At 39.4% G+C, this 22,514-nt stretch overlaps 2 protein-coding genes across 7 annotated transcripts in view; one reads left to right on the forward strand and one right to left on the reverse strand.

Annotated features, from left to right (window-relative positions):
• Positions 1-480: 480 nt before the first annotated feature.
• On the reverse strand, positions 481-12,840 carry LOC130160763 (vesicular inhibitory amino acid transporter-like). The gene is made up of 8 exons (XM_056363464.1): positions 12,737-12,840; positions 11,519-12,176; positions 5,613-5,749; positions 4,846-4,972; positions 4,240-4,442; positions 2,819-3,056; positions 2,308-2,470; positions 481-800 (listed from the first exon to the last, which is right to left on the reverse strand). The coding sequence occupies exons 1-8, from the start codon at positions 12,838-12,840 to the stop codon at positions 481-483; spliced, it is 1,950 nt and encodes a 649-aa protein (XP_056219439.1).
• Positions 12,841-14,052: 1,212 nt separating this feature from the next.
• lama2 (laminin, alpha 2) overlaps positions 14,053-22,514 on the forward strand; it is a 181,029-nt gene continuing 172,567 nt past the window's right edge. For 4 of the 6 annotated variants that reach the window (XM_056404734.1, XM_056404735.1, XM_056404737.1 and 1 more), the window contains exon 1: positions 14,054-14,211. In XM_056404734.1, the coding sequence (XP_056260709.1) occupies positions 14,145-14,211 (67 nt within the window). In that variant the 5' untranslated portion in view covers positions 14,054-14,144. Of the gene's footprint in view, positions 14,212-22,514 lie in introns of all 6 variants that reach the window. The other 2 variants (XM_056404736.1, XM_056404739.1) reach the window with 2 other exon arrangements.

A 22,514-nucleotide genomic window follows, 5' to 3' on the forward strand; every position in this document is an offset into this window, starting at 1 on the left:
CCATATTTTATCAAGTGATATTTCCATTCCGCTCAGTCCACAGAGAAATGTATTCAGAAACTGAGCCTGAAACGAGCTGTCAGGACTTCAGTAACTTTGTGATGTCACAACAAAGCAGTCTCCACTCTCAGCCATGCCCCAAGCCCAGCCCATCCGGATCCACCCTCCAACCTTGCAGGATTTGGTTTCTCTACCTGAAATCTGCTATATTTCCATTTTAATCCCTCAGAAAACAGTCAGCCAATCAGAAGGGAGGATTAGAGCCTCTCTTCTGATTGGCTAACCAAGCTGTTGTAAAATGGGATCTTTAAGTTTTTATGAAAACAACCTGTGCTTTTGTGCTTTTTACTGCACATTGTTAACTGTGATCGACAACAAATATAAGTATTCACTGATACATTAGTGTAAAAATGAATACAAAGCTGCAGCTAGCCAAACGTGACCTGTCCACATACTTACCTTTCCATCCATCTCCCCTTCCTACAGTCCCTCCACCAGTCTTTTCACTGAACAAATCACACCAGAAACACTACAGATGACTCCCAGACTCAGTATACAAACATCTATCAGCCGGTCCCTCAAAGTGAGGTGGTCCCAGCGCAGTCTGAGGTGAAACAGGCACGGCAGTATGAGTGTCATGGCTGCCCCGGTCACGCTGCCTGTCAAACCCATCAGCAGAGAAAACCTGGGCACCAGCAGGGCCAGCAAGTATGATGTCATCAGCAGGGTGCCGCGGACTAGCAGGGCCGGACGAGACACGCCTCGACCATCGTGTTTGGAGTACAGTGAGGCCGCAGAGTCTGGAGATAGATTGAAGAAGAGAAGTTGAAAGGAGACACAGAGTTTTTGGTGCCAGTTTGTGTTGACGCTGCAATCCACTTATATTTATGGGTCGCTCTATTCTGACTCATTGTTTTCTTAATTTTTCTGTGCCGAGGTGTCATGAAAATAAGTTTTTTCTTATTCATAGTATGGCATCATTTTCATAAGGTAAAACAAACACCAATTAAATATGAACAGAAACATGATTTACTGTAAAAATTTACGCTGTATTTTAAAAAAGATATTGTCAAGGACTGGGAAGCTTTAAATGGCCTTAGTCCTTTTTTTTGTCCATTTTAAATTTGCCCAGTGAAACTATTCATGCAGTACATTGAAAGAAGGAAATGTCGTAATCTGATGACTTCATGAGTGTTGACAGTCAATAACCATGAAAGGTTAGGCCATGGTGACAAATGTGGTGACTGTCAACACAGTTTCCCTGATCACTCCCCTCTAAAATGGAAACAAATTTCATGTGATATTTGATTTTTTTCTCCGATCCCCCCCTTTTCCTCCTCTTCTTTGCTCCAATTGAGGGTTTTTAAAAATAGCTGGATCTGTATTTAGGGCAACATTATAATTTTATTTAAGCTTGCATTGGACAACTCCCAGATCACTTTGGAGGGAGTTTGTCTGTTGAGGAAAGACACACTTCTTTCTGCCCCGTAAGACAGAGGGAGGGAGGTCCCGCCAGGTCTTGCCCCATTCCGCCCCGACCAGGACCCCCGTCATGTCGATCATGTGAGAGTGAGAGAGTGAGAGCCCAGTATTTGAATATCTGTGCTGAGACTGTAGCTATTGATGCAACTTAAGTGAAGCTGTATTATTCAAAGTTGAATCTTTCCTTAACACAATTCTTAGTTCATCAAAACAATATTATTTGTCACCTTTAGGAACCATGACTTTGGGAGTCATGGGGCTGAAGGGTGGATGCCAGCACGCAGCATGGGTGGTGTTCTGTGAGCTAAACAAACTTTAATAGAAAGTCAACCAGGCACTCGAGCTCTGCTCCAGAAACCTTTTTTCACACTGAAACATTCGCACAGATTCCCAGTCTAAACACAGTTTACTGCTGTTGGCTAGTGGAGTAAATGTCACTATCTTGCTCAAGGGCAACTTGACAATATGAGGGAGCAAAAATGTCACAGATTCACCTTCTTTTTTTCATGGAGCAGCCATGAAATTTTGAACGAGCCAACCTGCAGTCACAGGCCTGCTTCTTCAGGCTTCAGGCTATTTAGAAATGTGGAAAGAAAATAGCAGCTTCCTGGGGCCATGTGTGATCTACATATTTGTCACTGTAACTTGAAGAAGTATCTAAAACTGATCTTAACCATCACACCCCAGAGCTACATATTTCACAAGTACAAACTACAGTAAAATAACTGTCTTAACAGTTAATACTTTTCAGTGGAGCAAAACTCATGTAATGTATGAGGTAAGACAGAGGTTTGAATATAAATGAGATCTGTCAGTAGCGTTCACCTCTCAGCAGACAGGTTTGTAGTATTTCAGCAGCAGAGTAGAATGGCAGAGGGTAGGACAGCAGGGCTTTTGCCAACAGACACAGGTTGACTAGAGGTCGAAGGTCAGAGGGCAGGTTATCTGTGATGACCTCACTGGTCTCTGCCCCCCAGGTCAACACGGCCTAATGGAGGAAGAAAAACAATTGATACAGTCAGTCAATCAATCACTACATATGCCTGTCCCCTCTTCAGACCAGCTGTTTTCAGGAAGACAACCTGAGCTACATAAGCACATCTTTTTGTGTATGTCTGTTTTATTGTTTTTAATCATTTTTGTGCTTTTTGGCTTCATCAACATATGTAAATGAAGTAAGCGAGTAGCTGTACCCATCAGAGCCATCATCATCTTGGAGAAACAAGTCTCTCAATATTATGATATAATGATATGAAAATGATGAACAAGGAAATCAAGATGCTTTTGTCTATTATATAACCAACTGAGCTACTCAGCCAATAAAGCAGCAACTAACCAGTAAAGAAAACATAGTTTTCATGATGCAGGCAGCACCATGGGTCCAACCCAGCATAGCATTAAACTGCCCGCTGTCCTCCATACTGCCCTCTAGAGGAGGGAGGAAGATCTGTGAGGTGTAGGAGAAGATGATGACGCCCACAGAGACGAGGAAGTCCTCCGGGTCCACAGACAGAGACAGAGAGGACCAAGACCAGCTGCTGGCTCGACTCAGACAGTACAGCATGACCAACAGGCTGACAGAGGGTCGGAGATGAAGAAGAAGAGAAAATGAGAAAAGATGATGCTTTAATTCTGGAATAATGTTAAAAAAATATATACTTTCATTTATTAATTCTTTCAGCATTTATTTATATTAGGGCATTCTGAGAAGAGTGGTTGTCTCTCACACAGTCCTACATAAAGTCATACAAGGAAAATGAAGCAAGAAATAAACAAACTGTAGAAAATAACAAAAATGTATGCAAGCAGAAATATATATATATATTGTACATATTAAACATTTTCAGATAAACTGAAAGATTATGTATTCTTGTATGGTTTGAGAAAATTTTTCATAAGATAATTAAACCATTTAAAAGCCATTTGTTTTAGGCTGTTTTTCTTGCAGCTCATGAAGGGTTGACTTCCTAGAGATACATGGTTTTCTGAGGACAGTGATGTTATGTTTTTCTGAATATGATGGGAAACATAATCCTTAATCTGTAATTACAGAACTGGCTGGAAGCATTCATTTTATGTTTTGCTATTTATGTGGAAAGGATCCATAAACAAAACCAAAAATTTTAAAATCCACAAATTGAAGCTCAATTTAAAATAAACATCAGTCATTGCAGTTACAGATTTTTATTTTAAATTGAGCTTCAATTTGTGGATTTGAAAATTTTTGGTTTTGTACTGATCATTTTTTCTCAAAACCAGTTAAACGTTGTGTTTACCATTTACCAGTTCCAGTACATGCGTATGCAACAAATGGTTACTTTCATTATGGTGTTTGGGATTTATTTGGGAGGTTGATTCCCTAGTAAATGAAAGCAGCGGAGAGCAAATGTCCAGACTAAATATTTTTCTCTCTGCTTAAGTCTTGTATTATCAGAGAAGTGATATGTATGTGCACAGGACAAGCTCTGAGAGATCAAACGCTCCAAGAGCTCCAGGAGCCAGTTCCATTTGCCTTGTCTCATGGAGGCACCTGGCATTAGAAATAAATCAGTCAACCAGTAACAGCGGTGTGTAGCAGGTGGGAGCAGACGACTCAACCAGCAGCAGCTGCATAATGATGAGAATGAGGACAGATTATAAAGGCCGCCGTGCTGTCTTGATTTAACATGATAGGTGAGTGTGTCAGCTGATGCTGATCAGGTGACAGCAGTCACTGCTCTGTCAGATCCAAACGCGTTTCTCCTTTTATCCAATCACCTGATCAGTATGTGAGCCAGGGAGCAGAGCAGGCTGAGTGTGGATACTGGTCTGAGATCAGTCAGCAGCAGGCAGGGCAGCAGGAACACCAATGAAACCAGAGAACATACTGATCTGGGAACAGCCATTCCTGACAAACTGTCAGACAACAGACTGGTGGAGACGACTAGATACAGAGTGCAGGTCATCATCAGTTCAATGACCTGGGAAAAGAAAAGATTTTTACACTCACTGTACACTGTGGGAAACGAAAGATATTTCCTTTCACCTCTTCTTATCTACACTATAAATCTTAAATCAGAAATGATGTTGGAGGAAGCTAGACAAGTTAAGTTGTCTGGGGTTAAGTCCTAAAATCATAGTTTTTCAATGCAATGATCCAAAAGAATGATGAAATTTCACAGGTTTCAGTGCAATGCAGTGAATGAAGGGTCTTTCTGAACCCAAAACAAACACTCTCAAAAGAGACAGAATGATCCACAATACTTCAAGTTGCTGTCACTTGAGAAAAAAGTCTCAATTCTCAGTTTATAAACATGTGCAGAATGATTTAAAGAATAAAGAATGTGTGTGCTGATTTATATTTATCTGTAATGTGTGTGTTACCTGAGCTACATTAACCATCCAGCCCCCAAGTCCAGGCCAATTGGGCCACAGTCCTTTGCAGCAGGCCTCCACTATGTCCTGGTAGCTGTCTCGGACTCTGACCTTTGACACAGAGCCAGACCCCCCACTGAAAGACACAAACAATGTCAAACTGTGATAATTTGTGTCAAATACATTTTTTTCAAACCTCTGTTTTGAAGACAAATAGAATTCCAACTCCAAAATATCATGTTTTCATTAGCTCCATTGTTTTAAGTGAGAACAATGAGGTATTTTTTACAGCTGGTAACACGGATTTGAACTCAAACTCAGCGCAGCTGAACTAATCTGAATCAGAATATAGTTTGACTGAACTCCACAAACCTATGAGGAAAAAGTAAAAACAAATCACAAAGTGCTGCAGAACACAACACAGTCACATTTCTTTTAGCCGACTCTAAAAAACTCTCCGCTCTGTGCACATGTTGAGTTTAAATTCCCCTGAAGTGTCTGGAGGAAATAGATAAGTATGAGAATGACTCTGCTGTCAGGAGTAATGGTCACCATTGCAGAAAAAGACTGAGACTTAGTCAAGTGCTCTTTGGGAAGTGCAGTGCAAAAGTGCCACAATGACAGAGACAAAGTTCGATGAGTTTCTTAGAGCATCTGTGCTGTCAGTAAAATAGATGTGATGAAGTGCTTCTTTGTAATTAATCAGAAACCTGATTATGAAGTATTAGAGTTGGATAACAAACACCAAATGACTATAAATATACTGGAAACTTTACCTTTGTTCCTCTTCATACAGACAGGCCACCAGGATCCTCCCGGTGTGGTTACAGACCCAGGCCGACAGAACCAACAGAACCAGACCCACATAACCTGACTGGACCAGAGCAAACGGTAAACCCAACACAAAGATGCCCTGAGGGGAAGAGAGGGATGGAAAGAGAATGTGAAGAGGTAGGACGAAGAGGTTAGTGAGAAAAACAAGAAACGAGAAGAGAACAAGAACCCGTGTAAGAAGTAGCCTCAAAAAGAGACAGCGGGAAACGTGCTTGGTACTGAAGTACGGTGGCCAGGCAACACAACGGAAGTGCTCCAGGCCTCTAGGGGGAGCTTTAAGTGGAACACCCATAGACCGTATATAAGCATGCTAACTCTTGCTACGGTATCTTTTGCGCTCTTATAATATTGTAAACACTACGGCCAAATGTAAAAAGAACACATACCTTTTTATCACCTTTTTTCACATTTTTATGTTGCCTCTTCCTTCGTAATGCATACTCTCTCGTTTGGTCCAAGGTCAAAGGTCAAGGTGTTCCACTTCCCTGTAGGCCTGGAGCGCTTCCATTCTGTTGCATTTGTTTTGGGGGTTTGTGTGTTTTTGTTTTTGCATCGTTTCTGTATTTGCAGCATTTTGGCAGTTAATTTGTTTTGGCTTCCTGCTGCACAGTTTTTCATTTACAGCACGTCCCAGTTCCTGTCCTCTTTTTTCTCTTAATGGAAGTGTTTTGGGCCGTTGCAACTCATTTGCCCTTGTCAGCCACCATATAGAAGGCATGCGTGAGGAGATGTCTTCCAGACTGCAACTTTCGCTAAGCTTCATAAAGAATTATAAAAAAAAAAAGAAAAAGAAAAAAAAAAGAATTAGAAAAAGTATAAAGGATAAAAAAAAAAAGATGAAAATGATGTGTTCTATATCAAAATGTCAAAGGGTATAATTGCTTGGCATGTACTGTAGTAAAGGCTCTGGCAGTGCACTCATCAGTGAATCAATGATCCACCATAGCAACCAGCCCAGACACCTAAAAACCTTCAGTAAAGTTCAAAAAACTAATTCCAGTCTCCGTGTCCTGACCCAACACAGCACTGTGGTGAAAAACTCCTGAGCCAGCAAATCACTCAAGTACATGGGCAGTGCAATTGTTGGGTATACTTTTTTTTTTTTTTTAAGTAAAATGTATATATGTCACTGTTTTAAAGTATAGGCTACTATGCAAATATACAATACAAATATATGCTATACCAGAACGTTTTCAGTCAAAGCAAAGGGGTCATTTACATTTTCTAATATGGACATATGGTAGTTCCTGTACACAAGGAATCATTGCAGGGTGCTCATTTCACACAGTTTTATCTTGTTTCTGTAAGAAATAATGTCAAAATTCAAAAACTTTGAAATGAGGAAAAGAAAGAATAAGGACAGTTTAGGACGGAAGGGAGAGAAAAGAGAAGAAAGGGACTGTTCATGGTTGGATGATGAGGAGGCGAGAGGAGAGTTCTGGCACGATGCCTGGAGAGTTCGAGGATGCAGGAGACCAGCAGGAGCAGAAGGAGGAGAGGAGTCGGGCTTTGGCCCATCACCAAGGGAAAACGTTGGCGACTGCCAGAGAGAGAAGCAAGGAGGAGAGGGGATGGAGATGAAAGAGGGAGGCGAGAGAAGAAGAGGATAGAGGAGGAGAAGGGAACAGAAAGGGGAGAAGGAGGATGGAGAGGTGCGACCTCGTGGCTAGAGAGCAGGAGGAGGAAGGAGGAAGAGGAGGAGGAGGAGGAGGAGATCACAGGAGACAACAAGCTCCTTTGATGGAGCTGCTGTGTTTTGAATGTTGGAACATGGAGATACAGAGGCTGACTGAGAGAGTTGTGGAAGCACATCATAGACCACAGACACAAACACACACTGTGGATGCATAAACAGACAAGCACACATTCTCTCTCTTTCAAGTTACTATTTTGTAACTGGTGTCTGTTAGGCATATGCTGATGGAGCTTTGATGTTCAAATGGAGCTGCTGGGGATGAAAGCAGTTTGAGAGAAATCTGATGCTCAAGTATCGGATTTCATCTCCTCTCTCTCCCTGTACTCCTCTTTTTCTCTGTGGTTTTGCCAGCTAATTCCTCATTGGTTACTCTGAGCACAACCTGAACTAGCTCCCAATCACAAAGGGCTACAATCAGCGAGGAAAGAAATTCCTTATTGGCTTTGAAGAAGATGGAGAAAAAGATGATTCTTTCACAGCTCCATCTGTCACAGTCCGACCCCCCAAGACACCTTTAAATTCTGTTTATTCATACCATGTTGACCAAGCACACATGCACTTTTTTTTATGCCTTACATACTTAATATCAGCCACTGATCAGCATCGTGCTGAAAAAAAAAAAAGATTATTACATATTCACTGATCCTGTCTGGACTTCCCAGGTGCAAGAATTCAACTACTGCCCTCCAGGTCATGCACAATATTTTATGCAAGCACATGCCCTTTGCACAAAAAGTGATAGAGAAATGTCTTTCCCCACCATGAGGGGATTAGACAGAGCAGACGCGAGCAGAAACAGGCAGGTTTGACATTTAAATAACTCGAGGAGCCTTTTTTTTTCCCAGCCGTGACGAATGTTGTACTGCTAAGTTTAATCAAAGTTGTTTTATTTGTCTAAATTAAAAGATTGTGAAAAGGATGTGTCCAATTTTTGCTTTTGTCTCATCTCATCTTTCATGTGGGACAAATTTCATTTTCACAGGATTTTGGCAGGAAAGTAAAAACACTTCAGAGTCAGTCAAATGTATTGAGATGTTAGCGTCTGTTGTTGATCATGGTCACGAAACACTTCCGTTGTCGTCTGCGTTTCGTCTTTTGTGTTGTGAGTATTTGAAGTGCATGTGATGTCAAACTGATGAAGGCGTTTTTCTCAATTTGTGTGTGTTTGTGTGTGTGTTTTAAGTTGCAGTGCATTGAACTCTCAGGGCCACCGTACATTACAGCTGAAATGATTAGTTGATTCTGTCATCAAAGCCCATTAAAAGAAAATTAGCCTTCAGCTATTCTGATACTTGATTAATCTTGATTTGAAGCCAAAATGAAGCCCAAACATTTAATGTTAAAAGCATTCACAAATGTGAGAATTTGACACTTTTCTTTTTGTCATATATGAGAGTAAATTGAATATTTCAGCTTCGGACTTTTAGGTGGGCAATGGAAACTTAGTGAAGGGTATTTTAAAGATTTTCTGTGTTTTCTGTAGACTAAATTATTATTTGAATCAATATGAAAACATGCAATGATGAAACTTATTCAAATGAATTGCAGCCCTACACTGGGTTTTATGTTGGTTGTAATGGGAGGGCTGTGGTAAATGAAGGTTATAGGTCAGCTACTAACAAAATCAATAATCAATTACTTGTGAATACAATTGGCCCTAGATGACAATATTTTTATTGAGAGTAATAGTGGTGGTGGTGACAATGATGATGCTGATGATGATGTATCTGATGGAAGTGGCACTAAAACTGAAGAAGTGTACTTTTTAAAATGCATAAACCTGCAGCTTTTACTCACTCAAACATTTTTTGCAGAGTCTTGAGAGGAATTTGGCAGCATGATGAACCAAATAACTTTTGACAGCAATCTTTCCAAAACAAATTGGGGACATTCTTTATTTCCCTACGGCTCATGTTTGGATTTGAAAATCACATTTCACAACTTTCGACGCAGTTCAAGGTAAAAATGTAACTCACAGACAGACAGTCCCTCAGTCACAGGCACTTAAATTGATATCAGTCTTTCTCAGTGTCAAAAACAAAAGGTCGACGTATCTATTCTACGATGAGGACACACAAACTGGAGCTGCCTCATTAATAATCAGGTTGGAATTCAAACTGGCTTTCATAATATTCCCAAGTCAGGAGCCTCAAGAGTGGGAGCTGCTTTTTGCATTTCTGGCAGCAAATTTGCTTTCCAATAAAAACTTTATTAAGCTGGCAGACAGTTAGTTATATTGGCATCAATAAACCACCATCGGAAAATACATATTTGCTTCTTAGCCTTGATAGGAGATAATACTGCTGATCTTTTTTCCATTATTAAGACATCTGTTAGCCCCTTAACAAATGGATCTGCCATTATGACACTGATAGGTGTTTGTACATCGGAGACATTCTGCATCTTTTATCGTTCCTATGTGGTCATGCATCAGTGTCTGAGGTTATGAACACTTCAAGCATCCACTGAATCATCACCTTCAATAAGAAGACTCTTTTTTGCTCTGTTAGTCATGCAGTAGTCCCCTTAACCCATCTCCAACCTCAACCAAAGGGATTACTGAGTGTGGTTAAGGTTCCTGATTACAGTGTGCTGCAGGTAATGAATAACCTATAAAACGTTAACCAACCCAACAGTCCCAGAAAGAAGATGATACTATTTTAGCAGAGTTTAAAAAAACAAGACACAAGCTGAAGGAAAACACAGTTAAATAGCAACTATTCAAATCTAATTTAAATCGGCAATTTAAATCAGTAATATGGAATATATCACAGTCTCATTCTTCATTAGAGACCAGAAAGTTGGTCTCTATTGAAAACTGGTAAAAAAAACAAAAAACCCTGGCACCCGGATAGACATCAATAATAGACAGCATCAATAAACCAAGCACAAATACTTGTTTATCTTCTAAATATCTTCTGTTTATATGTGTATTTATGCACTGACAACAGCGCTAGTGTTTACAACAAAAGCATTTGATGTAATTCACCTCATTTCCTGAAGGAATATGTTTGCTTGCACGTGTCTTCATTTGTCAGCATGTGTGTGTGAGTGTGTGTGTATATGTGTGTGTGTGTGTGTGTGTGTGTATGCATGTGCAAATACACTGTTTTGATACCCTGATGTCATAATGCATTCTCTATGGACGCAGTGACGCTGTTAATTACACTACAGTTATTCAGTGAAAGAACACATTAACACGAGTGCAGCCGTGGAATACGGCCCAGCATTTACAGCATAATAAGCTATTAGCATTACTGCCACGAGGACACACTGTGACCGGGAGCATTTCTTTTGTTAAAATGATTTGATTCACACACTTCATTTGATTATGAAGACTGGAGAGTGCCTGACAAACAGCCTGCAAGACCACAAAGCATTGTTTAGTAATATTAAAACACAACAGGAGTGGATTAAATGGTCTGCAAGCTTAATGCTTTTTGACTGTAGTGTGCAGCTTGGCACCTAAACAGTTGTCATTTATATTTTGCATTTGTCTTCCACAGGAGAATAGAGAGAAAGACAAAAATTGGGAGGAAAAAAAGGAATGACATGCTGAAATTTAACAAAAAATTTAAAGAATTATTATGATTTTTTTATTCTATGATTAATTAATATTTCTAGAATCTAAGGAAAGACTGTTCAACAGCTGCATATCACAGCTGGGTTACGATTCAATGATTAAATACTTGACCAAAACAAAGAGGTGACTAAGTTCACTGTCATGGATTAGATATGTTGAATAGGTTTCATGGCTGTGCAAGTCATTCCTCATACTAAATAACATTACATTCATTTGGTAGAGGCTTATGTCCAACGTGATGTACATGTTTTCCCTCACATATACATATCAGGATAAATCGGAGTTATGTGCCTTGCTAAAGGAAACAGATCAAAAACACTCAGTGACACGTGATGACTGCCTGGAAGGTAGGAACATATGTTCATAAGTGCTATGGCTCAGCAATGGTTTGCATTCATCTCAATTATGTTTTATCTTGGTTTAATAAGCTAAAACATGGAAAACCTTTGTAATGACCTTTTAAATTAAAATGTCAATGTCAGTAAATCTATATTTCATTTCTTTTGTAGTGACTTCATCTCTTTTCTTATGTATGGAAAGTATTTACGACGTGCACAATGCAAGTGTACCTGTATAGCATTTGTCACATTCCAGCCAGCCTCCCAGGCGGTGATGGTTGGAGATGGATTCAGACTAGTGGTGCCAGTATTGGGGCTCTGACACGGATCAGCCATACTCATCCTTGCTCTCTCTTCTTCAAGGCGGGTACAGAACTGAGAAGTCCCCTCCACAGTTTGCTTTCCCTCCCTTCTCTCCTCTCCATCTTCAGAAAGTCTCTGCTCTTGTAAATTCCCTTTATATTTCCTAGCCAGCCTGAAGGATCTGCTCTTGTTACCCACCTCACTGTTGCTTTCCATATTGTCAGCTTGCATCTCAGAGGACCTTTTTCCATTGCCATAACTTGTGGTATTTCCTAACCAAAGGGAGTCTGCAGTGGAAACCGCTGATGTTATGGTGATGGTGTTGGGTCCAGTGGAGATTACAGTAGCTCTGGTTTCTTTAAGACTGTCATGCCATGGAGTGCTGCTGGCTCCTGTCAGGGTAGGAGCTGCTCTGGTGTCTTGCTCAGTTAGAGACAGGCCGTTTTGTCTGCATGAGTTTGTGTTTTTTCTGGTGTCATCAGTGCCTGTGATGCGCTCATATGGCAATCTATTGTCCTCAGCGTGGATTCTGCTCAGCTCATCACTGCGGGTCAGAACCAGCATCTCTTCGTCCTCCGGAAAGAATCTGCTGATTAAAACATTACATTTTGAGCTAATGGTATCTCTTCTCACTCACTTCCTCACTGAAGTTCTCAGTGATATTGCTATTTCTTCCCATGTAAACTGACATAATGATTTTGAGGCTAAGGTGCGCTGCTATATCAATCAAAAATAGCTAATAATATTATATATTTTAGGAAAATTATGGGAGTGCTATTTTAATGCCTTGTAAAGTATCCTACTTTTCAACACACTCTCTTGAAAGGTGATATATGAATAAACCTATTTAGTTTCATTATAAATGCATCACATATAGGTATATATTTATGATAGATTAAGTATTTTTTGTTGTTGTCATTGTTGTGTTTTGACACAATAAAAAAAATCTCTATATACATACATCAATAGATTGACAGATACTCTCCATGAAGCTCACTGCACGTCAATATATTATGTTAAAGAGACCCGCGCTGGTGATAATACACCTACTTATTAGTTTATTGTTCCCATACAAATAAGAACTTCTATATGTAAATCAATTGTATAGTAAATCTAGAAATGAATACATCCCATGATGTGACTCACCTTGCTGTCCAGTCTAGGTGTAGCCTCGACACTGCCCAGCCCCACAGAGACCCAGCAGCCCTCCCCGGCTGCCCGAAGCTCTGAGCCCAGTGAAGAGAGCCCATCTTCAGCCTGACGGTCTCCACAGTCAGCTTCTCTTCCTCTGGAGGTCTTAAGCTTTGGGGGAGCTAGACTGACATTGGACCCATAAACACAATGTCTTAAGCACACTTGCATAACTACACACATACACAGGTGTGTGAAGTGATTGACAAGTTGATGAGCTGTAACATTATAATATGCCAGTGTTTTCAACAGTGCAGGAGTAAACAGCTATAATGGGCTGCATGGTAGATCCACTAAGTCCACTCAGGAATGTAGTGGAGGCAAAACTTGGTTTACTTCTTGTTTATTATTTTACTGAATAAAATGTACAATAGAATGTATGTATTTACAGGCTAATATATATAAACTATTTCCAACTGTACATCATAATTTAGCAACCTGTTATTTACCACTTTATCACTGGTTGTTCTCAAAGAAATCAACTTCATAGAGTTTCACATCTCATTTTGAATCTGTTTTTTTAAATAGTGTGCATCTATTTGCATCTGCCCTGCGTTTTGGGTGATCACACCCAGTTTTGCCCCAGAGTGTGGTGAGTTCTACAGGGCAGCAGGAGGAGCCATAGAACAGAAGTGCATGAAACTGGACCGACTGGACCAAAGCGTCTGTCCAGCTCTGCTCTCCCCTGCTCTGCCCTCCTCACTTCTGAAGTACTCTGTACTCCACTTACTTCTTTTCAACTCTTTTTTCTTTTCCCGTCTGTGCTACTTTGTTCGTGGTATCCATAGCTGTGCTGATGCAATCTTTCATTTGTTTTTGTAGCATCTGAAGCTTTTATTTCCCAAACTGCTCCAGTTCTTCAGTACCCTGATATAGTCCATGTTTTCATCTATGAACTCAGAGGATGGTTATTGTTACCAGTTAGTAGTTATGTGGAAGATTCATTCATACACAAAACACAAGAGAAAGTGATCAAATCTATCTATCTATCTATCTATCTATCTATCTATCTATCTATCTATCTATCTATCTATCTATCTATCTATCTATCTATCTATCTATCTATCTATCTATCTATCTATCTATCTATCTAGTAAAAGTATCTTCATTCTCAGTTATCTCAGTTTTCCAAACATTCTCATTAATGTAATTCTCATTAATCTCCCCTCTGCTCCAAGTTTAACGCAGGAGAGAAGGAGGAGAGAAGAGAGGAAGAGGAGGAGAAGGGGGAGTAGCTACACGGAGAGGGAGAGTTTGGGTCAACTTTTGCGGAACTTTTCTTCTGACATTACACTCAACACAGAGCCGCGCGAGAGGACGGCGTGCACGCGCGGAACGATATCAAACTTCAGGTGGCTTCACGATGAAGCGGCTCCTGCCCGTGCTGCTGACCGCTTTGCTATGGCAGTGGTGCCATAGCCAGCAGAGAGGTGAGTCCTCAGAAACTGATAGATGTGACTACGGATCGATACACCGGTACAAGGCGCTCATTCACCAGCAGGACAACTCTCAAATGTGCTCAGTGTCATTCACTCAGGGCTGCTGCTCGTTTCCCTCAATAAGCTAATCATGTTAACTAGCTACACCTTTGCACAGACTAGCTTAATTTAAAAGAGCCACGTCTGGCTGCTGGAGACATATTTTAACCTGTGCTTGGCAAGAAAATGTTCATATTAATGATACTTTTTTCAGCCACAGTCAAAAGTTGTCGAAATAGTATCCCCTTTTCTGAGGGACCCTTTATCTACTTGTGAATGAGCACAAAACACAGCCGTTAGCTGGAGTGTCAACAGAGCTCAGGTGAAGAAGAGCCAGATGCTTGGAAATTACTTTTGGAGAGATTCGGGCCTGTTTGGTTTGTTGTTTGTGATGCTTATTTGTTATTAAAAGACACGGAGAAACATTGTGAATCATCTGGGCTGAGAGAAATGCTCATATTAGCTGATATTTTTAGACTCATAAATCAAATTAAAGGGTTGAAGTTCAACATGACAGACCTTGACAGAGCTGTACTTTATGTAATACCACACATTAAGGTGTCACTGGCCTTTTAGTGGTTAATGCTTAGCCAACAGAGTTTATTATCCAGAGTGCACTTTGTCTTTCAGTTTACCAAATTATGTGTACACCCCAGGTAGTCTAGCTTTTCAGTCTGTTATATAGTTCCAGTGCACTCACAATTCAGACTGTACACATTGATATGTATGTAGCTGTATGGATGTTAAAATCCATCAGATGATTTAAAAGATTCCATCCATACAGGTAGACTGTAGTGTTTCTATGGTGTGTCTGTGCATCTTTCACAACTGATTTAAAGTGTCTGTTCACCCAAATTGTGAAGGGAACATGTCTTGTTAATCTCTAATGGGTTTTTTCCAAGCAGGTAGTTTTGGTTTTGAGATCTCCATCTACTGAGTTTCTTGCCACCACCCCAGTACAATGAAGGTGAATTTAATTTCATTTGTGGTGCTCAAATTATTGTAGATAACATTTAAGAAAAATCAACATCAATGTGTCAGAAACTGTGTCCCTGTTTCTCTGGATAATCCACAGACCTAACTGCTTCCAGTTTTATGTGGGACTACTTTCTAAAAGAAGTGGTTCCTCAGAAAACTGTTTGCAGTGTGTTCTGTGGATTATCCACAGTAACAGGGATGGGGGTTTATAGAAAGACACACTGATGTTGAATTTTTAAAAAATATTATTTTCAATGCTTTGAGCATCACAGACAGAATTCATTTAATCTCTGTTGTATTGTGGTGCAGGCAACATCTCAGTTGGATATCTCAAAACCAGACAAATAAAACGTCAATCTGCATGCCTGCATGTCGCCAGGGTTACATAGAGAATTAAAAAAAAAAAAAATATATATATATATATATATTTTAGTAATTTAGGTGAACAAACCCTTTAAAGATCAAACTGAGTCATGAAAGGCAATTGAGGAAAAACTGCTCCTGCTCTTTTACTTGGTTATTTGTGAGGCTGTGAAAGATTAATTATGTGCTGTGTGTGGTAGGGCCGTGACATAGTCAACAAAGAAAAATGAGCAACAAAGCCTTCAGCAGAGATGGGGATTGACAGCGGCGACAAAATCAATATAACATGGAGCGCAATGAGAGTCAAAATATTCATGCAAAATACTGATTCCTTGAGTTGTAAGTTAAATTGTCCCATTTAACCACAAAATGATGTAGAATTGGATATTTCTAGAAGATAAAAACAAATACTTCCACTGCAGTAAGAAGGTTTTTGAATATGATTGTGTGTGTGTATGTAGAGTCTGTTTGCGTGTGTGTGTGTGTGTGTGTGTGTGTGTGTGTGTGTGTGTGTGTGTGTGTGTGTGTGTGTGTGTGTGCAGAGCGATGGTTTGGTGTCGGTGACTGTTGCTTGTAAGATGAGACAAATCTAGTGCTCGTCATGCTTTTTTCTATTTATCCTCTTCAAAACATCTCCAGCTACTGTTTAACCCAGGAGTGCTTTGGACCTCCTGCAGAGGGAGGAGGATGGGGGAGCCGCCATCGCATGTGCTTCTGCATACTGTGTGTGTGTGTGTGTGTGTGTGTGTGTGTGTGTGTGTGTGTGTGTGTGAGTGTGTGTGTGAGAGAGAGAAAGTGAGTTGAAGAGGGCGGGAGAGGCCATCTGTGTGAGGAGTCTCATTACCAGGCGTGTCAACCAGGCATGCTCTTTATCAGCGACGGAGCTCAGAGAGACATCAGGAGATAATCAAAAAGAGAAGAGGAGGAGGAGGGCTGGAATAGAGAGGAGAGGGGAAGGAGGTTTGTGTTTAACAGTTATTAGGCATTGGAGGAAACATCAGTGATATAGAGAGGATAGGTGAACAGGTAGATGGAAAGTTCAGAAGACAGGTGAGAGAGAATGTGGTTGAAGCAGCAAGATAGAGCCAGGGAGGGATCGGAACACACAAAAAAGACAAGCTGAATGGAAATGGAAGCTGTTGAAACCATTTCCTTAGTGTCAACGTAGGGCTGGGTGATAAAACAATAGCAATAATTATCGCTAAATTATTTTCCTCGATTGAAACATAAAAAATGTTCTATATAATTAATTTCAATGCTTAAAGCACGCCCACAAATGAATCACAAACGGCCAACCATGTCGCAAGAATAGAGGTCTGCATCACGTAAGATAGGGTGCACGGTGAGAGGTATAAATGCAGGCCAGCCCGTGACATTATTTACAGACGCGCACAGTGGCTGATGGGCTTGAAGTTTGAGTGGTGTAAGCAAATAAGGCTTGAATTATCGTGAATATCGATAGCAACTGATAAGGAAATTTTTATTGTGATAACAGTTTTGGCTATATTGCCAAGCCCTACGTCAACATTTTTGCTGGTTTGAAGGGAGATGGAAATACTTTTGTTGTTGGTGAAGTGACTTTATTTGGCAACATTACAAAAAAAATCAAGCAAATTTTGCAGCAAAGGTGGGCAGAACTGATGGCACTTACTTGATTAATTAATTGGTTGATCAGCAGAAAACAAACTGACAATGATTTTGATAACTGAATCATTGTTTGAAGGCCCCCAAAAACTATTTATTTCAATGCAATCTTCTAAATATGAGCAATGGGAACCCACATAAACCCAATTTTCTACTATTTTGGTTTGTTCACATGAGAGATTTTCTGTGTTTTTGTTTCAAATGTCAAACATTTGCTGGTTAAAGGCTCCAAACATGAGGATTTGCTGCTTTTCTGTTTTATATAACTGTAAAATGAGTATCTTTCAGTGTTAGACTGCTTAGTTGAAGAAGACAAGACATTTAAAGATACCATCTTGCACTCTAGGAACTTGTGATGGGCATTTTTCCACTTTTTTCTGACATTTTATAGACAAGTTCAATAAATCAATGTTAAACGTTTGAATAAATGTTATAATAATAATAATGTTAAGTCAAATACTAATTCCACTGCATCATCATAAAGCCAGAAAATTCCAATGTAATCAGCATCATACAAACAAAAACTGCAGTTTGCACAGCATGAATTATTTTGCTCCTTTTAAAGACCTTGTTTTCGTATGCTGTACATCAATGTGATTCTTTTGAACTCTGACTTTCTATCACATGAGAGTCAGTATGTTGCTTGGGACTCTACAGCCAAGCCAAACAACTACATCGATAAAAGATAGTAAAAAGTAAAGAATGTGTGGCTGTCGCTGGGGAAAATTTGCAAAGTTCTGAGAAGTTGCCCGAAAAGTTGACTTGTTGGAGTTAGTGTGTATTAATGTGAATTTTACCATCCCGATTTGCATGAGTGGATGTGAAATAAACTCACCAGAGACAACAGTGTGGAATGAATCGAGACAAGGGCTGTAAAGAAACTGAGAAATCAACATTTTTATTTAGCAAATCCATGTGACTTATTCAAAATATCACTGTCCTGCAGAAACCTCATACTGCATCTTTAAAGAAGCAAACGTATCAGGAAGGGTGAGAAAACTGATTGATCTCCCTGTTGATGTTTATCAAACTTTGGCATAATCAAAGGTGTGCAGGCTGATCCTATTAAGTAGTTTCTCCTCGGGAAGATCTGTGCTAAAAATATAAAAATTGTTCATTTGTAGATAAAAGGTCTCTTCAGAGCAACTACAGATACGTTTATGGAGATGTGGATTTAACCAAGCCAGGCTAAATGCAATGTGATGTGAACTCACCAGAGGTATCGCAGTGAATGCGCTGTGAATCAAGAATGGGGTTTTTCTGCCCATCAGAGAAATCACCATTTTTATGAGGTGAATTCATCCCAATGTCATAATGTTTCTAAAATATGTTGATCTCAGTCTGCTATGTTAATGTGAAGTGCAGCCGAGCTTAGCTGAATGGATTTGATGGAATACACCAGAGGGAGAGCTCTCAGACTTTTCCTCAGACTGGGACCCAAATTCTGTGAATATTATCAATGTGTCCCAGAAAATAAGAGGGAAGGGAAAGAGGGAAGGAAGGGCAGTGACAAGGTCTAGTATAGTTGGCTTTGTAACGTAATAACAGATTAAAAAGATTATATCCAGTTTGTTAAAAACATGCAGATGAATGTAGATTGTAGGTACACGCGGGCTATATTTTAGAAGTGTGGTTGGAATAATTATTGACAAACATGTATTTCTTACTTCTATCCTGCTATTCACACCAATAATTTTTATGTTTTTGGTGCACTTGAAGTTGATTTATTTGCTGCTGTTACTGTAATTGAACAGCTGTAATTTTGAGCACCATGGACAACTACGGATGCAACTACCAACTATTACTTTAATCACCTTTTTTTTTTTTTTTTTTTCTTTGATCAATCATTTAACCATTTTGTACAGGCAGTGCCAGAATAGTGACAGCTGCCCATCACAATTTCCCAGAGCCCAGGTTGGTTAAAATTACTTGATTTGTCCAATCAGGTGTCCAAAAGCTGAAGGTATTCGATTTCCAGTAATGTAATAGATAAAAGAAGCAAATCCTCTCATTTGACAAGCTGGAAGTGAGATCAAAGATTATCATATTTGTTGTCAATTCATTTTGTTGCTGTCTATCAACTAATCGATCAGTTGACTCATTGTTTCAGTGTTTTCTTTCCTGGTTCCATCCCTAGCTTCCTCACCAACTCAGCCCTGATATTTGTATGTGGGAATAATGTCACTTTGAATGAATGTGTTCTCAAAGGCCTGTTAGCTGTATTTTACTGTTGTAATGACAAGGACAACTGACAATTGTGTATGGGAAGAAAAGGGAACTGTAGTGCAGTAGCTGTGGTAATATGCTTTTTAATTAAAAAAGTTAACATTTAAGACGCACCCTTCATTCATTTGGCCTCCCACCAGGAAGGAAAGTTTGTCTTGTTTTTTTTAATTAAGTGCAATTTTGGAGTTTCACATTCAGCCTGGCACTTGAAGCAAAGTGTATGTGTGTGTGTGTCTGATGTGTTCAGTAAATCTAATGTGTTTAAAAGTAATTCTATTGAGGCAGATGTGATATATGAGATTAGACTCGTTACAGCGCTTGTATTTGTATTTTTGCATGCGCTTGTGGCTCACTGTCATACTGTGTTTGTAAAGTTTAAGGCAGCTAAGAATTAATCAAGGACATTTTGTCAAAGACACAGATCACATAACTATCAACAGGTGTGTGTGTGTCTCTCTATAGAGGAATCCTGTGGGAGCTAAAATTAGCCAGGTGTTAAGTTGGAACGGTGGTGTATCCTTCCTGTCGATGAGAGAGAGAGAGGAACCTGAGGAAGAAAAGAGAGAGAGGCATTGAGAGTTTGCAGTGACTGACATTTTGAATCTTACTTGGCTAATTTTTTCTTGACACTTGTCACAGTGCAAGGCAGAAGTAGGTCAGGACGCTCGCTTGCAGCTAAATGATACCTGCTGGTTTCAAAAAGCGAAGTATGCACTGACAATATATCACTTTTTGGAATGGGATCAGGAGTGTTACATGTGGAATACTAACATAAATAGATTATTGTCACGTTAATTTCAAGACGCTAGTATAAATTCTGTTAACAAAAGTCATTGATTTGACAGCTCCTAAAGCCCCTATAGTCTATTTTACATTAATTTGTTTAGGTAGATGAAAAATTTACTTCTGACACATTTTTCTATTTCAGCAAAAGGATAAACACCCATTAGGGAAAGGGACAAGTGGTGACATTTTCTCTAATACAGAAAGCAAAGAGGTTTATCGTCTCAGTTTTGACAAACACAAATAGTGACTGGAACAAGACTTTTGACATTTGACATTTATTTATGGTAATTATACAAACCCAACCCAATTAATTTGAGAATAATGTAAACCAACTGATTTTCATAAATGCTTCGTTTTTCTCTGATTGTAGAAACAATGCATAAACATGCCGTACATAAACACAGTGTAATGTTTCATGGGACAGTGTGTACAACAACGCATGCATGATAAAACTCTAAGAAAATATTTGGTTCAGTTTGTTTTGCATATTTTATTATCTACATGTATCACTGTTTGTATATTTGTTCGTGTACGCTTGTTGTTAATATTTGACTTGTGCTTTCCCCTGTGGGGCTGTGCTGCCTCCTACAAAGCACATCTTCCACTGAACAAGATCCAGGTCTGTGCATGTGTGTGTACACCCATGAGTGTGAGTGTTTCCCAGCTGTTTTGTTGTCAGACCAGCATTGATAATGCTGAGGAGAAAATCAATAGTTAATTCTACGAGGGCCACAATAGCTGCTCTGCCCAGCTCCATTCTACTGTGGGCTTTGACACAGAAAGAAACAGGGCATGAGTTGATGAATTGGTAATTGTGTGCGTGAGTTCATACAGGTTGTATATGTGTGTTTGCACCAGCTACTGCACCCAGGCTATATATATATACTGTACCGAAAAAAAAAAAAAAAATAAGCGAGACTGTGATATGGATTTGTAAGAAAGAACATAAAAATTGTGTAATAGGTTGGACTACAGACCTTTTTAGTTTTGAGTGCAACTCCCAGCGCTCCTTGTTTTTCATTTCCTTAATTTAAGGTAGCCTACATTCAGCTCAAAAATAATCCCATGTGATTTCAAAATGGACTACATGGAAAATAATGGCAATTAGTCTAATAGCATCAATATTCCACGTTAAGAGGCTTCAAAATAAATCTTGTGAAGTCATGTTACCAGTGTACTTCAACTTGTAAATTTCAGCAGAGCATTTCATGGGCAACAACCAAAATTACACATCTTCACTCTGAAGCACTGGTCCAGTGGAGTTTGATGGTTTCACTCCTCTGACCCTTTTAGATTTACTCACATCATCTGCTGCTGCTGTTCTGTGGGTGAATTGTGCTCCAGTAGTAACTTTTAGCAGCGAACTTGAATAGTAAAATACAGAAACGGAGGGTGACATAATCAAAAAAAAAAAAAAAAAAGAAGAAAAATCTGTTATGTCATGTAAACTTCCAAATCAAATGCCGAGGGCTGCGAAACATAGATAACTTATTATGTTCACTGTCAATTCATCCCCTAATTGTTTTCTTGATCTGTTTGTTTCTATAAAATGACTGAAAAAAGAGAAAACCCCAAAGATATGAAGCCAATCCTCACATTTTACAGACTGCAATTATGTAATGTTTGACATTTGCATCGCATTTTTGAAAAATTACTTAAATCATTAATTAATTAGCAAAATATTTGCCAATTACTTTTCTGTTGATTGACTAATTGATTCGATGACTAATCGTTTGAGCTCTTGATACTAGTAGATAAGCTGATTTTTCATATTGTATAAAGCTGTGTCTAGAATACTGAATTTAACCTAATTTAAATGTTTGTTGAGGCTTTTTGAAGAAGATGAAATTTTGGTACTTCTTGTAAAATCACATCAGCTAAAATGGACGGTGTTCATTTTAAATATTTGTATGTCTGTAATAGATTGATGGATCTTAATGTATGTTCTCTTTGGGATTTCACACTGTGACCTTGTGGTTAAAACACTACACGCCTGACATACAGATGTGCAGCTGCTAAAACAGGCTACTGACCCTGACACACACGTAAACACACACACGTCTGCAGCTGCAAAGACTTTGGAATGACCTCCGTTTCTCCATCTTTCTTTCTCTGTCGTTCTCTCATCTCTGTCTCTGATCTTTCTTGGTGCTTATATTTTCCCAAGGAGCTTCCTGTGGTAACACATGGTGTCAATAATGAGCCCCCTACACATACACACACGCATACACACTCGCAGACGCTTTCCCCTCCTCCGC

This window comes from Seriola aureovittata, chromosome 19 (assembly GCF_021018895.1).
Source record: "Seriola aureovittata isolate HTS-2021-v1 ecotype China chromosome 19, ASM2101889v1, whole genome shotgun sequence".
NCBI lineage: Eukaryota > Metazoa > Chordata > Actinopteri > Carangiformes > Carangidae > Seriola > Seriola aureovittata.